General features: G+C 43.1%; 1 protein-coding gene across 1 annotated transcript in view; it reads right to left on the minus strand.

Annotated features, from left to right (window-relative positions):
• Window positions 1–18,446, minus strand: part of fat2 (FAT atypical cadherin 2) — a 97,796-nt gene that overhangs the window by 30,328 nt on the left and 49,022 nt on the right. Inside the window, exons 16-20 of the mRNA XM_040120164.1 lie at window positions 11,323–11,534; window positions 8,028–8,165; window positions 7,625–7,768; window positions 3,390–3,587; window positions 964–1,564 (exon numbers count right to left, since the gene is read on the minus strand). Coding sequence (XP_039976098.1) covers window positions 964–1,564; window positions 3,390–3,587; window positions 7,625–7,768; window positions 8,028–8,165; window positions 11,323–11,534 — 1,293 coding nt within the window. The remainder of the gene's footprint in view (window positions 1–963; window positions 1,565–3,389; window positions 3,588–7,624; window positions 7,769–8,027; window positions 8,166–11,322; window positions 11,535–18,446) is intronic.

The raw sequence follows: 18,446 nt of genomic DNA on the forward strand, positions 1-18,446 counted from the left end.
TTCTTCACTGAATTTCTTCATAGAAATTCACCCGATGGCCTGTATTTCAGCCTAGTTTATATCTTTGGTATGAATTGCTATTATTGTTCAATTAAAAGTGAATTACTGATTTGTTCTGAGGTCTGTAAACTGTAAGTTTTAAATCTAGAAGTTTATTGCATATCATTGCCAAAACCCTCCAGTCCCGGTAGACCCTAAACATTAAAACACCATCAGCTTTCCATCATGGCCTTCTGGAAAGCTACACATTATGTAGGGCCGCACAATTTCATATTTTTAATACTATCACAATTTTGAGTCTCTACACTGTCCATATTGCAACCCGGTGAAATATCAGAACAGCTGGGACTCATTTAACTCGTAGCTCCTGAACTTGCCATGCTTGCATTGTAATGTTTTCCAGTATTTAAAGTCACCTCATAGTGGCTCAGTTGTTCAGTGTTCAGATGGGAAAAATCTGCATGCATCCAGTAATTCCGGCACTGGAATAATGTGAACCAATGTACACCAAGTCCCAGAGAAAAACTGTACATTTCTTCTTGTTTTAGTTTGTTTCCCTTTAACTTTATATTAAATATAAATGAAAACATTTGGTGTGGAAATACCCAAAAAAGTGACAAGTGTGAAAATCTGGTGCCATGTGATGCAGTTGCTTGACGGCTAAAGCCTTCCAGCCTCCATGAGTTTGACGACACCGCGACACTTGTTGCACTGGAAGATTTTTACAGCTGCAAACATGTCACATACATGGAATTTTAAGCTATCCTCTAAAACCTTATTATTTGCTTCCTAAAAACTGATTTGATCTAGATGTGCTCCTTTTGGTTTGCTTTTTTTATCATTTAAGATACATCATGCATCATATTTTCTCCACAATGTGTAGTGCTAATATATTAACCCCAGTTTCCCATTGGAATTAGTTAAATACTTTATAGGACCCACATTGTAACAGTGATTGATCACCTGCAAGTCTGCTGGTTGGTAGAGACTGGACGAGTCCACTCTGAGGCTTCCAGATCAGCAGGGCCTCCAGGACCTGGGCGTCATGTTGCTGCTGCAGGCTGGCCAGGTGGAGCTCTTGTCTGGGTAAACTGAGAGCTTGACTCAGGCTGCGCTGGAGGCCTCTCCAGTGATCGCCCAGAAACTCCTCTGCTGACATACCGACCAGCTGCAGCGTCAGGCCAGAGTCCAGCGCCCTCTGATCAGCTGCCCACACGTGAACTTTGACCCCGGTCCAGACGCTGAACTTCCCATCTGTCACACTGACGTTGAGTGAATAGGAGCCCTCTGCCAGGTTTTCATCTGCCCAGATCTTACCATCAGCAAGGTCGACCGAGAACCTTCCTCCATCTGGGTTTTCTGACACCAGCTTGTAGGTCAGGAAATCCTGCAGGTCCTGGTCTGAAGCATGGAGTCTTCCGATGACCCGGTTGGCAAACAGCCCTCCGGAGGTAGTGATGAAGACCTCTAAAGGCACTACAGAGGGTGGATACTTGCTCTGCTCGGTGACATTGATGTTGACCACACAGATAGAGGAGAGGGGAGGGTGGCCGCTGTCCGTCACCTGAATGAAGCACAGACAGCAGTTAGTACATGTCACAAGGATCGATTGGACTTATATCCCACCAATATTGGTCTTTTTTGAACAATCACAATTGATTTTGCAATTGTAAGTTATGGTAGGTTCCCAAATCGAGGGTCAAGACTGCCACAAGGGGTTTCAAGAAGAATCTGAGGGGCCACTAGATCAGTAGTTGTTTACCTTTTTGATTGGTGACCCCTTAAACGAAGGGGCAATATTTTTTTTTCTTGAATACTTTTTAGAGTTCAAATCATTATTTCACAAGAAACAAAAGCAAAGATTAGAAGAAAGTCTGAAGAGTAGCATCATTTTGTGTTACATATATTCTGTATGTATATTTCTGTTTTCCTATCGTCTTAATCACCACGCGACTCCTCGTGTTTATCTTGCAACCCCTCGTTGGGGTCCCGAACCCCAGGTTGGGGTTCAGCAGCTGCACTGGATCATTAGCATAGAGTAGGAAATGAGGCAAAACAAAAATGTGCTACACGCATCCACATTTGCTTTGTTCTTGTAAAATACCGTATAGTTTAACTGTTTCAGGCCTCTGAAAATGAGTCAAATGGAACCATCTAAGAGGAAAAAATTGTGCTGATCAGTTAATGGGTCATGAGTCTCAATTATACAATGACAGTGACAAAGGCCCTGGACCCGCCCAGGTAGATAAAGTCACTCAGTTTCAAACTAATACCTTATTTTACTCTCTAATGTTTGGGGACACACCTGTCTGAGTTGCAGTAACTGAGTGGGGACTAGAGGCGTCCTCTGTGCGCAGTCGCCTAGCTAGCGTCTACAGATAGTCTGCATGTGAGGCGTTTAGGGAACATCTGTGAAACGTGGCTACAGAAAATAACCTGGGTTACAGTCTACCCCTCTAAGCTCAGGGAGTCTCTGCATGCACATCGGTCACACACACCACTGATATGGTTAAAAATGCAGTTTTAAACCCCCAAAAATATGTGCACCAGCAATGTAATGCAATGCAAACCACGAATATGCATATTCAGCTGTATTCAAAACTGCCTGCAGTTAATCATCCTGAACAGCCTAATATAATAATATATAATTATATCGTAATAACCTTTTTGTTTTAAATATTTATAGTGGAAGAGCATAATAGTAAACTTTAAGACTACTTAAGGATGCTAGTAAAACCGTTTCCTTTTATATTAGCAGTTAAGAACTTAGTTCACAGCGTTGGACATTCAAACCCGTCTCAATAATACAAATTGATTTTCATGAGCCCTGAAGGACAACACGTACTGGTCTACTTAAGCGTGAGGGTAATGTCGAGAATGTGTGACTCCACATCCAATCGAAGCTAAAGAAAAGGCCCTTAGGCAGTCAAATTTGTAACTATTCAGCAAATTGTTGGACCTGACGCACCACATAACTCTCAGGTTGCGAGGTCGGCCACACTCTGATCCACAGTAGACAATAAAAGTTACTTCGCCTCTTTCTCTAGTGCTTGCCAGTGTGATTTCCACCTCTCCTCACAGCAATGTCAGCAACACTGCACCCGAGGCCACGAGGGACACTCTGCAGTGCATCTGGCATTTTATCGCTGACCCAGGATTACAATAAGCACGTTTTCATAGTGTGACAATTTGTGAGATGTTCACTTTTTAATCATAGGAATCCGGCAAAGACAGTGGTGAAATATCGCGATTTGACAGAAAAAACAATAGATAGTTTTTTTTGTGGGGTAAAGACAATGACAGACAAAAGATTAAAAAGTCGAGGTAGAGTGGAAACAAGGTGAGCAAGCAAGGGGGGTTTCAGGACACTGTTTTCACAGGCTCCTCACCTGTATCTTGAGCTGATGGTGGGGTTTGACCTTCTTCCTGAGCGGAGCAGAAAGCGACAGCAGCCCGCCCTGGTCGATGTGGAAACGGCGATCCTCGTTGCCGCTGACGATGTGGAAGGAGAACGGCGGGCCGTTCCTCGGCGTGTCTTTGTCCATCACCACGAGCTGGAGGATGCTGCTGCCGACTGACTCGCCCTCCTGCAGGAGACAAGGTTTATAAATTCATCTTTCTCTCAAAGTTCAATTATTTTCCTTCATTTATTTTAAATATGAATAAAAATCTGGTGGTGTGTGTTCCAGATACAACACATTTACAATACAGTTGTCGCATATTTTAGCCATTAAGTATAACTCAGCTGTATTACTGCCATTGTCTTTTTTGAGGAGGGCAATTTTGAATCATGTATTGGGAGCAGTCAGCCAAGATAGACAGGAGATCTGGGAACAGCAAGAGGGGAATTACATGTGGCCAAGGTCCCTGGCTGGACTTGAAGTGAGGGCGATGCGATCACAGCCACTGGGCTACTAGAACAGGTCATTAATAACATTTTCTATGCCCTTTTATATGTTTTTTTAGATCGATTTCCATGCTCGCCTCTATGCTAAAAAACATTATCTTGAGATTTTAAAAGTGCTTGTGTCAAAAGTAAGGCATCGCGCGCAACAATTTGATATATTTTCTGTCACTGGTCGTGTCACGTTTATTTGCATTTTTGACATATTGCAAAAAAAGTTTCTAAAAGCTCGTGCTGTTGGTGCATTCAGTTCTCCAAAAGCAGAGATATGAGAGTGAGTGGTCTGCTGGACAAAAAAAACCCCCACTGAAATTCACTGTTCTTATCATAACGTCCATGTCCGTTTATTGTTTGTCTTCTGAATTTGACTATCAATGCACCACCAAGACATCAGTACCCAAAGACAGTAAGTTTGACAAAAAAGTAATGAAGTCCTAAAACGGTTTTGCTGTGATGGATTACCTATCCAAAGCCATCTTAAAAGGCCCGGCATGTTGATTTTCATGGCGTACTGAATTTGAATGTAGGTTATCAATCTAAAAGTTTACAGCAAACCTTGGGAGACGGGCGGCAGTAAGGAACACGCAGCTTAGAGTTAACGGACTAAAACACACAACACCTCTGGTGTGGTTTTTCAGTTACCCACCAGACACACCACAAAACACGGTCCTGTTTTGGCAAAAAAAAAAAAATCATTCATCATTCATTCATCAGAGCGTGTGGAAAGCACGGGTGCGGCTTTTCGGCCAGTCATTCTTTAAGCATGTGTCAGGGTCAGGAGTTTGATGCCTTGTAAAATGTTGTGGCAAGGTATTAATGATGGAGGGGGTCCGCCTTCCCTGCACAGGTTTTCCCTGTGGATCCCGTGGGGGGGGGTTAATGGTGAGCACCAACAGGGAGTCGTATTTTCCCTGGACAACCTTTATTTTCCCCATGTGGTCGCCCCCACAGTTTAAATGTCCGGGGCCCACACAGTCATTTATGGAGAACAATCTTTCTGTTAACTTCCTGTTTTGGTATTTCTCACTGTCCATGGTAAACAAGAACAAACTTCATAAGACGGTTCATCTTTCTAAGTCTTTAGTCTGTTCAGACTGCAGGTCCACAACAGCGCAGTACGACACTGCTTTGTGAGCTCCAAGTGGCAGGCAGTCATGTATCCCATCCCCTCTATAGTGAGCGTGAGCTGCTCCCATCACCACAAACGCAGAGAGTACCACCGCTGCAGCCTGCCTGCGCTCAGACGACCTTCATACCCTCCACCGCGGCACCAATAAACAAATCCTTGCGATATGATATCGCTTCCTAATTCACCTTTCCTCCAAATTTGACAGATGCAGTGCATCAAGGAGCCAAACGGATCACTTTAGCGGAGTTAAATCCTGTTAAATTCGGGAGTGATTAGTCATGCGTCACCGCTTAGCATGCTGGAAGGAGGGGACAAACTTCAGTCAGCATTCCCAGGAGTACAGGATTTATCACTGCGCTGCAGCGCTCCTGCATCCTTTGAGGACTTTCTCAAACATAACGGATTACCTGTCCATCTGCTGCTTTTAGTGAATTAACTGACTTCATTGTTTGATCGATTTAGCGACTTAATTTCGACTGCTGCCTAATACTGGGCCAACACTTCACCGCGACAGATGTGCCAGTCATAAAAGTGGGCATCCAACAGTGGCAGGACGTCGAACAAAGGCATGTCATGGCTCCAGCAGAGAGGACGCTGCCACCAATTTGAAACATCTGCAAAAAAAAAAACTGACATCTCCTTTCCCCTGGTTCAGTAACATCCATCTGCTTCATTCCGTCAGGCCGAGCTGGCCGCGGCGACATCAGCAGATGGGGCGATATGGATCCGCCATCACCACACAGAGCCGACGCCGTGGCTCGGGAACAAGCTTTTCCGTGACTTGATGGGAGTTCCTGAGCTGGCAGAGCTGCAGCAGGTAGAGTGATGGCGAGCTGGCAGAGACCACTTTACCTGTCGGCGAGCAACATCCAGCGTGGCTGAATCAGCGCTGGCACGAACACACACGTCCGAACGCACACAGCGATGCAAATTCTCACACACACACACACACACACACACACACACAGCATTGGAGGGAGTAAATTGCCTGCAGACTTAGCCCTGTAATTAGAGCTTTTAGGCGAAAGGGTTCCACTGATGTCCTGCAAGCAACACACACACGCTCAACACACACACACACACATGCACACAAACAAAACAAATAAGGGCAGCTGATCTTTCTGCCGCTTTGATCCCCGCAAAGTTCAGAAACCCCGCTCCGGTTTTTTCTGAAGAGTTTCAGTCTTGAACTCTCAGCACACAGTGTTGATGAGCTCTGGGCGCCGCACTTATGAGAGAGCAGCACTTACAGGTCAGCATGGAGAAGCAGAAAGAGACTTAGAATGATACAGAAAAGAGAGACAGATTGACATAGAATGACCGATCTTTAGTGGTTTCTCTTTGATTATTCATCCGTCTTCATTATCACTTCACTATGTCGTCAGGAGCACAGCAGGTAGAGGTTTAAAGCCGTACTCGAAGGTGATTTGGCACGACGGATGGTGGTCTTAGGAAAATACCTTGTGCTCTTTTTCAGGCTTTTAAGGTGACCAGCTAAACTAAACTGGCTTTCCATGAGGAAGTGCACGTTCTGCTCATTTTCACATAACTCGTCCCCCCGTTTGATATTTTTTTCATTGAGTTGTCAAATTTCACACTTGAACGCAACTGCCGCTTCCCCCCTCGGGACACCGGAGGTTATAAGCGGGAGTTGACGCACGAGCAATTCTTTTTCCGGAGCGTTCTGGGTGAGTTTTTATTTCACAGATCGCTTGTTGGTTTTTTTGTTGTTGCAGTGGTCTGAGTGAGGCTGGCGTTTTCTTCTGCTGCAAAGCAAGCATGGTGCCAGCATTTTTTTTTTTTAACTGCTCCAGGCCGCGACCGTGGTGGGTTTCTGAACACAAAACAAAGCTGTTTTTCTCAACCGCAACACACTGAAAAGAAACTGCCAGACGGGTCTTTGGTGTCCGACAGGGGTCAAATTAATGAATAAAACAGAATTAAATGCAAGAAGCGCACTTCTAATCATCAGAAGCGATGGATTTTTTTGAAGTCTAATGGGACGAAACATTTTTTTTTTTTTTACAAATTGTAAATGAAGCATCTGATGTACTCTTGAGATGAAAATAGATGGAAAAGATGCATGTTCAGTCAACACATTCGTCCTGCGGAGCAGACAGCAGACTCTCACACCATGTTGAGAGTAATTCAACTCTGTGCACCTTTTACCCAGTCTTTAGACCTGAACCAGGATTTCGCTTGCTTGTCGGTGCTGCTTGGCCACGACGTGCCCACTTTCCTGTCACTTTTTCTTCGACAACTGCTCGACAGGTTGCAATCAGTGCACAGGATCTTCATCGAAAAACAGCAAGTGGGGGTGCTTTGATGCTCATAATACGCCGCCGGCCACAAAGGTTCATAAATTGCTTCATTCCCATAGAAAATGAGCAACGGTCTCATTGCACGGGCCAAAGTTAAAGATATGTGTCACGTCAATGTTCAGTTGATGTGAAGAAGGTAACTTAAGCTAAACAGCCACATTTCAAGCGGCAGCGAGCTCCAAACTGAAGGGCTCGCCACAGTTTGTGAACATGTGGTGGACATGTGTCCTCGTGTAGATAATCATGGCGGAGACGTGCGGGCGGACGTACCTGCAGCAGCAGACTGTGGTTGACCTGGGAGAAGACCGGTGGGTTGTCGTTGACATCAGTGACCGTGATGGTGATGAGAACCGCGGACGACAGGGGGGGATCTCCTTCATCTGCCGCCAGCACCGTCAGAGAGTAATGAGGGATCTGGAGAGGAAGATAGAGGTGAAATTCTTTTCTGTACATTTCTTCCATTTTATTTGGTTTTTGTTTCTTTTACTTTCTGAGTAGTTTCACCGCTTTTCTTTTTCTGTCTATGCCTGTTTAGTAGGACGTCTGATTAAATGGGCGTAATATTGAATCAGTCGTCCTTTATTTCTCGTGTTTGTTAAATGAAACAACATAAAATTAATCTTTTTTTCCTTGTTCCTTTTTATTTGTTTAACACACGTAGAAACACACTGACCTCCTCTCTGTCCAGTGCAGTCAGGACAGTGATTTCTCCGCTGCGAGGGTGTATGGAGAACTGCTGCAGAGGGTCTCCGCTCACTATGGAGTAACGCAGCAGATTGTTGATCGGACCATCCTGATCAGTGGCTGTTAGCTGGAGGAAAGGACAAGGGAGCGTGGGAATAAGACAGAAACTCTCTTTTGTCTTAGGTCCTCCTGTGGGATGCCAGAGGATCAGGCAGAAACGACGACCCACGTACTCTTATTGACAAACCACACCCAATGAATGCAGTCCAACAGAGAGACAGCAATGCCTAATCGTTCTAAAGCAAGGTCAGGGGTCACGATTAGCTACGCATTAGCGCCTCTGACGCTGATTGAAGACATCAGCAGGGCTCATTCAAAGGTCTTTGTTACTTAGTTGTAAACAAGAGATCTTGCGATGGGATCACGCCAGCAACATGTAGACGTTCTTACCCGTGACTACTTAACTTAACTTGACTAAAATTTGAACTCGTTTTAGCTTCAGCGTTTACTGAATGAAAATATTTACTTAGCTTACAATCTAGCTCGACAACTGTGTTAGCTCTTTTTAGCTTTGGTGTTAACTTGACAACAAAATAAGCCCCTCTTTTTTTCTTTAACGTGAAAATTCCCGAAAACACGATGCACGTAATAATCTTCGATGGCAGATAGTTTCATTTGTCTAAAGGAAAAACTTTTGGGCTCAACAACAGACAGAGATAACTGATTAAAATTCCAATAAAACTATGCTCTGAGCTCACCCTGTCCTCGTTTTCCTCTACGTTGCCTTGGCTTTAGATCATTATCACAGTGTCTCACATAATTCTCTCCGCTGACAGAGCACCCTCTCCAACAATTATGTGAAAACAGTTAAAACATTTCAAATGGCGACATATGGTGCAGTTAAACGGTGAAAGCGGACGAATGGGAACAAGCGACAGGGGAAGAAAAATGTCAAATACGAAACCATGTGATTACAGACTCATCATCCCGTCGTGGTCTGACAATCAGCGAGCCACTGAGCTGTGTTATTGCTGTGTTATCTCTGCTGCTGGCCTGGCAGATGACGGCTGACATGTTGTCGGATAACTCTGCGTGTGTGTGTGTGTGTGTGTGTGTGTGTTGCGTGTGTTTTACCTGTTTTTTTATTTTTTTCAGGCGTACGTCATGAACAGGTTGCAAATGACCTCATCCTATCATATTGTTACTGTGCGTGTGGAAATATCCATATGTGCGATTTTTCTAAAGTTGAATTCTGTGCATTTGAATAAAACGCGTTTGTTCTTTATTTTGTTATCTTTGTTTTTTTGAGTGCATGTGGTCGCATGACCAACAACTATTTGTATGTTATATCTGATGCATGTTGTTCGTGTCTCTCTGTGTGTGTGTGTGTGTGTGTGTGTGTGTGTGCGTGCGTGCATGTGTGTGTGTGTGTGTGTGTGTGTGTGTGTGTGTGTGTGTGTGTATGTGTTGGAGCTTGAAAGCTCAACAAAGAAAATGACAGATAATGGAGAAACATCCTTCAGTTAAATTGAACCATTGAAAAATAATTAATTTACATTCATATTCAATTCAGAGATTCAGTTGAAGATTACTTATGCTCCTGTGTCTATGAAGTATGAATGTGCCCCGCAGTCATACTCTGTGTACTTGAAAAATCAATGATAAAGTACATTCATTTATTTAATGTAACCTTCACTTCAGAGAGTGCGATGCTCTAAAGACAGCAGCCTGTCAGTCACCTGCTCGGTTTCAGGTGTTGAAAATGATGTGCTTATTGCCTGCACGTAGGCCAATTTCAATCTAAAAGATCTTGTATACATCTTGCGTAACGGTACATATAATCTTCCCGAAACCACTTGGTACAGGCTGCTCGGTTCGATATGAGACTTCCTCGGTTCGGTACGTCCTGTGACCCCAACAGTTACTGTCGGAATAGTCTATTTCTGTCTGTGTACTTGCACTCGAGGAATGGAGATTAAACAGAGCAAGTTCCCCCCGGAACGTCTTGGCAGTGCACCAGTTTTTGTCTATCAGCCGGTCTCCTGGTCGACTGGTCGACTGGTTGGTCGATATGCTCTCATCCGACCAAGTTCTCGTTGGTTGGACTTTCACAGGGAGAAAAGCGCTGCATCAGTAGCCTTCCAGGATTAATCCATTACTTTCAGCGGCAGGAGGGACAGACTACCTGTGACTAGCTACCCAACCTAACGGAGACTGCTAGGTCTATCTTTTTTTTAACTCGGAGTCAGCTGCGTTAGGAAGCTCGGTCAGCTTTAGTGTTTAATGCTTGTGGCTCTGATTGTATATTCCTCATCGTTCTTGTGCTGGGATCACCAGGTGATATAGCTCTATTTTCAGAAATCATATAAATATGGGCAAGTGCACGCTGGTCGGCTCAGAGTCTGTGGTTATCGTTTCAGTATAAAACAATTAGGTTAAAATGATCTAATACCCTGCATATCCAGGTAGAGGGGCACTCAGTGCCCTGTGGCCGATTTAGTTCATCTATAGATAAGGTGCAGATTTTTTTTTTCCCCGCGAACCAATCGATTGGTTGAGTAGTAGGTACGATTTCAGTCGACCAAGATTTTCTTTGGCTGACTACGGCGCCTACTGTTTTTATTCATCTTGTAATGACGTGTTCACTGTCACTTCGCGCTTTAATCGGCCTTACACGGGTCCATTGACCGGCGACGACGTGGCGCTCACGTTAAGCGTAACCACGAAGGCCACGGTAGGTTTTTTTTTTATCCAGTTACAATTCCAATAAAATGTATTCAATCAACATAGCTGTGCCATCGATGTTGACATAAAGAGAGAAATCTGTCTTACTATGTGCAATTCTAAGAATGAAATCGCACTAATGGTTTTAATGGTTAATGGAATTATGAATATGTTGCACTTATCTTAACGGTCATTTATTTATTTTATTTACTTTATACTTGAGGGTATACTTGACTCTTATAATGGAGCATTAATGACATTTGTGCTATTTATTTTTTCTTACTGACAGTATTCCAGCATTTGTGGGCTTTAACTGTTACGGTACGAATTAACCTAATGAGCCACTGTCACGAATATTTACATTTTTCAAAGTAAATCCATTTCATCCGTTTTCTCTGATGTACCGAAAACACAAACCAAACCGTGACCCAAAAAGCGAGCTACATACTGAACTGTGAATTTTTCTGTACTGTTACATCCCATCAAATACTGTATTTCTGTATGTGTATCCATAAACATCTCTTTCTGGGTAAAACATATGCATGGGCCTTGATCTGCACCTTCATCACCAGGCCTCCAGGCGTCAGATCCTCTGGTATTATAGCGCTGTAGTCGCCCCGTCCGAACACCGGCGTGTTATCGTTCACGTCTGTCACGTTGATGATAACCGTGGTGATGTCGCTGAGGGACGGCTTGCCACGACTCCCCTCCACAGACAGGAAGTACTCACGGGAAACTTCGAAATCCAGCGGTGCAGTGAGGGTCAGAAGACCTGCAGACCACAGAGTAAATACAAAGTGATTCTTGCGGTTTTGTTTTGACCTGTTTGTACGAAGAAAACAAGGAAATCAGAAATGGAAAATCAACTCTTCATAAGATTCACAAGTGGGAATGAGATAGAGCTGAACTCTTAGGCCTGTTAGATATTTTACACCTCTTATAACTTTGGTTTATTTTAGTGTTACACATGACAGACAGAACAGGCTGCTGACCACAAGTGCCTGGGGTGCGCTGTACAGATTTAATGTCACAGGTTTTCTTAGGGGTGATTAAAGTTCTTGAATTTTAAACGCTCACCTCTGATACAAAACACAAAAAGTTCACTAAGCCGCCTGGTGCAGCTGAAAAGCAGAAAGACACAGAGCGATTCATAAAAGACACCTGCAAGGTCTTGATTTGGTTCTGTGTAGTTCTACAGCCTCACCCCCGTGAGATTCACCGGTGGATCCATCATTACAAATACATCTGCTTGGCTGAACACCCGTCAGGGTCCCAGAAGTTTTTCTAAGATACTAAATATTTCGGGCTGAAAACATGGATCAAATTAGGCACAACACGTCTAGAATAGCATGACGACACATCAAACACCATGTGTGATACTGTAAAACAGCATGAAGACACAATAGTGTCCAAAAAACCTAACAAATGTCCATCACAATTTCCTGTAGCCCAGGATTTTTTTTTTCAGATAGCTTGTTTTTTTCTGATCAACAGTCCAAAACCAGATTTTACAATGATATATCAGAGAAAAGTAAAATCTGCACATTTGAGAATCGACGCTGTTACTTGATAAATGATCAGCTAATTAATGATTTTCTGCCGATCGACTAATTAATTGACTCATCCTTTCTCCAGTTTAGCACTGACCTCAACATACGGCTGAGACGGATGTAATTTTAGTCGCTGGTTTCAGAGATACCCCGTCAACAAGTGAGGCGCCACGTGAAAAATGAAATGACAGACAAAAAGGACGACCAGCTGACCCACATAAGAAGCCATGTAAAAAAAATGAACTCAAATAAACAAGACTCTACGGGACCAGATTTCAGTTTAAAGAATTCTGGTTCAGATCAGTGACTCCCTACGAACTCGTTCCTTATCCAGACCTTATTTCATGCATCTCCATCCTCACTACTGCGGTTTATCAGAGGCACATTTGAACTGTCATCGCGCCCCCCTCTGTGCAAGCCAGTGTTGTGCTGCTCTGCTTGAATGCCCATCATATTGGAATGCAAAATGTATATTATGTGGTGACAGATCGTAATATACTGTTCAAAATGGATGTTCCTTTGGTACAAGCAAGCGGGTGTGAATGATAATATCCACCATAATTCAAAGCACACGCTGTGTGCCTGTGGTATCATGTGACATATGTAGTGAACTCCCACTTTTGTCAGCTCGGTGAAGCTATGAGTTTAACCTTTCAGGAACCATAAATCCTTCCACAGCTGGCTGCTGTCTTCGTGCGTTATCTGTCATCAACATGCGAAGTCAACCTCAATTTATGGCGGCGATAAAAGAGGCGTGAGCGTCCTTAAAGGGGTATATTGTGTCATGTCCACTTTTTTTTTGGTTTGTGATTGAGTCATTCCTTTCAGTTCAGACGGTTTGAAGTCCTCATTCGTCTGACCTGCTGTAAACCTGCTCAACTTTAACGGATAGATCTTTTCACCTCCTGCTCCCTCCTCCTCCTTTGGCCATTTCATCAACAGAGTCTTATTAGTGAATTTTTCGGAGCGCGCTCTGTATTGGTTATAAATGAAATGTCTCTGCAATTATTTATACAGTTATTTGTAATACTATTATAAAAGAGTGGAAAATCTCAGGGAGGACGGGTGAGTCTGATAGTTACTAGCGCTGAAATATTGATACAAAAAAATTACAGATTCAATAATAAACGCGCTGCTATCCTGGTAAATGAGCGAGTGTGTGAAGAGACGGGATCCCTCTGCTAGTGAGCTTATTATGCCAAACGCAGCCTGAGTGGGTCTGTTGACTGCAGCTCATCATTTCCAGCAGAGCAATATTTTCCCGGGCTGCCAGCCAGTCTCCTGAACCCCACTTCATTAAGACACAACAAAATGGGATCCAACAAAAACAACCATCTACCATATCCCTCAAACGACACACTTCCATGTTTCAATCAGTAAATTATTTGCACCTCGTACACACAGCACGGATCTCACTTTATTGATTTTCCTGAGACCAAGGAGATTTGGACAGCCAGCCTGAGTCAGAATGATCCATGCTGTGTTATGTTTTCATTTGTTTCGCTTTTTTTTTCCTTCTCCTATCGGGCTCCAGTTTTTCCCATTAATACCCTGCATCTCCTTCATACTCATCGTTTCTTTCTCACTTGGCCAATACATCCAAAACCAATTTTGTTTTTTTTATTCGTAGAGCAACTCTACTGTTTATTTTTTAAATTTTATTTTATTTACATATGTGGGCACTATAGCTAAAGTTTGAGATGCTTGCTTAAGAGCACCGATTCCGGCAGCCAGACGTAAATAAATGGTGTCTTCATTCACATCCCATTCGAGTCACGACTGAATCATAGTTACGAGGCTCTGATCCAAAGCAACATGAATTAAAGGCCTGTATCCACTTGACAACTACATGTCTAAACCCTAAATCTTGACCCCAACCTTGAGATAAACCTAAAGTCTGCTGATATTCTATAATTTTTCTTGCTCCCTTGGAAGAAAGAAAACCAACAGTGAATGTACCCTGCTAACAAGTATTGTCTGTGTATCCAAAAGCCTGATATGTCTTATCCCTCTGAGCCACTGAGCCCCATTGTTGTCCAAAAACTATTAAAAACACATTAGAGAGCCACACTGTTGCACTGGCCGACATGTTCCTTCACTACGACGAACACACACACTGTAGTTGTGTGATGTAATGCATCATTTCCCCCTGTTTGAGTAATATTTGGTAAAAACTACTGTGACCAGCTGGTTTTTTTGGAAAATTACTGAGCCGTTTCCCAAATCTACAATATATGTGAATCGAAAACTATATATATTTGTGACCCATTTTTGAGATTTATTTCTTCAGTAGGAACCCATAGTCTCAGTTGTGAGAGTATGGAGAGACGGACTAACACACTGTTTTGTTTTTGTTTTCATGGGATTTGCTGACAGTGAGAAAGACTGCGAATAACACCAGCATTATCCTTCAGGAAAGAGCTGTAAGAGGCAGTGTGTAAAACATTAGTTCTAGTTTATTTTGACTCAATCCCACATTTAGCCCCATTTCCCAGATGGTTCCATACAAAAACTGGCTGAAGCAATTGTGTGCTGCTCTTTATTGGAGGTGGAGAAGTTAACCACAAGCACGTTTGCCAAACCAACCAATTAGTCTTCATTCCTGAAGTCTTTTCTCTCGTCAAACTGAAAGATCCTACTTGAAAACACTAAATTAAACCAATAAAACATAAATTACAGCTTTTTGACACCTGTGCAGATAAGTTTTCTCGTGATAGGTAAACCCACCCATAATGGGCTCATTATTGCGTACCTAAAAACACCCACTGGCTGGTGAGAACTGCAGTTGTGGTGGGTGTGGCTGCAAGGTGTTAAAAAAATAAAAAGAGCCTCTTCCACGGCTGAAAAAAAACTTACACAAGCGACACAAAGGTGAAATTTATGCTTGATTAGAAGCCATGTGGCTTTTGGGGGGAAAAGCACCACAATGAGGTGAGGTAACGTACCTGGACAAGTGACACACAGGTGAGATGTAAGCTTTGTCGGTCTATTTCAAACAAAAGAAAAGGCTTGAAAGCTAAGGACTAGATGGTTGGTTTTCTGCAAATGTCCCCGCCTCAGTTAAAGAGCACACAGCTGCTTCCCTGAGCTTTTCTGTGGGAACCATCTGGGACCACACAGTGAATGAGAGGGACTCAGACAGGGCTCCTCCGCGGTGTCCTGAAATATCCGCAAGAGCTCGGATCCACTGCTGAGAATCATCGCAATCCAAAGCGCTATCTACTCCTGTCTGAATGACATTCGGACCACTGTGCCCAGCTGTTTTAGGAAATTACATATTAAATAAATAAAATTTATAAAAAAAATAAATATTTACATCGTCAGTAGAAATCAATGGGCTTGGGGGGCTGGGGAAGTCAGTACTGAGACATGGTCTAACGCTTTGTTAGCCTTATCCCTCAACCCCAAAATTGAGTTTGACTGTTCAAAGAGCCCTCTGAAGAAGTAAAGGACGGACACTTTTTTCCCCCCGAAAATGTCCTCACTCTCAAGGGCAACACAAATTGGTCATCACAAAGAAGCACAAGCGCACACTCATGTACGTCGCTGTAAAAGCACGTCAAGGTAGAACCAATGTACCATCAAAGTAAAGGCTAAAATAAGCCCGTTTTTCTTTTGTCAAACTGTTGATACAGTTGTTCACACACAGCGTGTTTCCTTTACCTGCTGGAGCTGTGCTTCCCGTGGATCCATAAACTCTTAAATACGGTGCTTTCGTTTCTGTTTTTGAAATTCAGGGTCTTACAGTGTGAGGGATTTTAGCCTGTTTCCGAGCTCTAGTCTTTCTGTTAAATCAGTCCTTTCTGTCTGGGTTGATAACAGATTGATAATCCCACATTATCAATCTGGTTGCGAAGCTACAACCAACATCACTTTTTATTTTTTATTATCCATTTATATGTTCATCTCTCAGTTCTGTTGTGTTTTATTGTGCTTTTTTGGTTTTATTGGTGTGAGTCTCTACTCTTATTGCTTTCTCTTATTGTCTAGTATAAAAAAAAAAAAAAAACATAAAAACATAGTTAAAGCAAAGATCTGTGGCACTGATTATTCCCATCAGCCTTTAACTCCTTCCAACAGCAGCCACTGCTACAAGCTCAAAAGCTCCTTTTGTTCTATAAAAACAAAACTGTGCCTTTTTGTAATATTACTGGAAATAATTCCCGTTAAAAAAATCCAGCAGATTCCCCCTCCACATTCACACAGTGTGAGCTGCAGAAACCACCGGGGGCTGAAACTTCTTGGCTGTGCCGGTAATTAAGCTAATGTGTGAGATTTATTGCGGCAGTGATTTTTAGCTGTCAAAACTCTGCATGTTGTGGCTTTATTACGATCAGAGATGTGGTTTGTGTATCTACCGCAGCTACTGCTCGGCTGCTTGTGCTCCCTGCTCCCAGCGTCTCTGTCAATAAGGGCTCGTATCTGTGTTTTGTGTTTTGCTCAAAGCAGTCTGAGCTCATTCTGCACAGCATGAAGCAACTTCTCAGAAAGAAGAAACTGGGCGAACGTGATTTGTCACCGTCAACTTAAATGACTCTTTTTCCCTCGTCATATTGTGTACACGCACAAAACAAACACACACAGTCAAGTGCAGGGTTTAGAAACTTAAAGCGAAGACTTTTAAATGCTACACGTGATTCAATCTGACATCCAGTTAAATCTGAAATAAAGACAACCTTTCTTGGACTGTTACCGGGCCACGGTACCAAAGCAAACAGAAACATTTTGTACATGTACAAGGATACTCATTATCACAACGTATCCCCTTTCTCTTAACACCGGACGTCCCTACTTCATTTCCGATTTTATTGTCCAAACAGACATGGACATGTATAACATGAAGTTAGCGGGTGCTAGAATAGGACTTAAGCAGATCCTGGCAGCTGTGCAGGTGCAAGCATAACTGGGGGGTTAACGTTGACCTTCACAGCCACATATCCAAGTCCAGCTCCCGACCTAACCTTAACTTAGACCCAACTCCGACCTCAAACCTCGCTCCTGCGCAGCCTTAATTTCTGTGTGACTTCTCCATGTCTATTGTCAGGAGACAGCCGCTGTTTCCTCTTTACATGGAACGGTGCCTTGTTTGCCAAACTGTTTAAGTATATGAGATGATTCCTACTAGTTTTGCCCTGTGATTCTTCTCTCGAGATAATTAAATACATTCATGTGAGACAGAGGGGAGATGTCTTTCATGGTTTTATCTATCCAGCACCTTGTCCCATTACTGAATAGGAAACTACTGCAGTGCAGTCGCTGTAGTTACATTCTTTAATTCACTGTTTATTTGTTGAATGTTCATTTGTATAAGGACAAGTATATAGCATGAACCAGTGCCACGTACCACAGCATTTATAGCCTGAGCTGGATTGCAGCGCTCATCCCTAGAAGGGCCTTAAAAATACAAGCGGTTTCCTAACCATAATACTAAAAGACTCACGAAAGGACACGCAGATCATTCAGATGACTGATCCCTCTTTAATAACTGTTTCAATTTGAGTCTGAAATGTCCCCGGTGATGATTCATGTTTAATTCTGCTGGTAAAGAGTTCCGCATGTCGACATAGCAAACGGAAAAAAGCTTTGTGTAAGTGTATTTTAATGTTAATGTCTTCACCATTAACAATTTCCACGATCATCAAAACCCAAGCAGCTGAAGTTGCCATAGGCCTGATGTATATTCCCATTTCAGCCACGCTGTAGCCTCAGATACAGTGCGGCTGCTACATGTATGTGCTGTAACCCCTTGAAACACAAATATAAATGCAGCTTGACTTTCCAAAAGCGTTCATTTAGACAAAATTTGCTCGCAGTACCGAGAAACACAAGCGCACACATGGACGCCACCGTAAATATCAGCGGTGGCTGACAGGTCTTCCCTTTCCAGCTAAAGTTCACACGCGAAAATCAAACTTACACCAGGTAACATCACAGTAACATTTATGCACCGGACCCAGAGTTCTGCATTTCTCCATGCACGGTGACCATAACAACTTGACCGATAAGTTTTACATCTTGTTTGTGGCTTATTCCGACGCTCTGAATGAATGTCACACTGTGTGACTGTGTGACTGACACTATCACTGTGACTCATTTGAATGTCTGCGTGATCCATGTGTGGGCTTTACGCTTTC

The sequence above is a fragment of the Xiphias gladius genome, chromosome 23 (assembly GCF_016859285.1).
Source record: "Xiphias gladius isolate SHS-SW01 ecotype Sanya breed wild chromosome 23, ASM1685928v1, whole genome shotgun sequence".
Classification (NCBI taxonomy): domain Eukaryota; kingdom Metazoa; phylum Chordata; class Actinopteri; order Istiophoriformes; family Xiphiidae; genus Xiphias; species Xiphias gladius.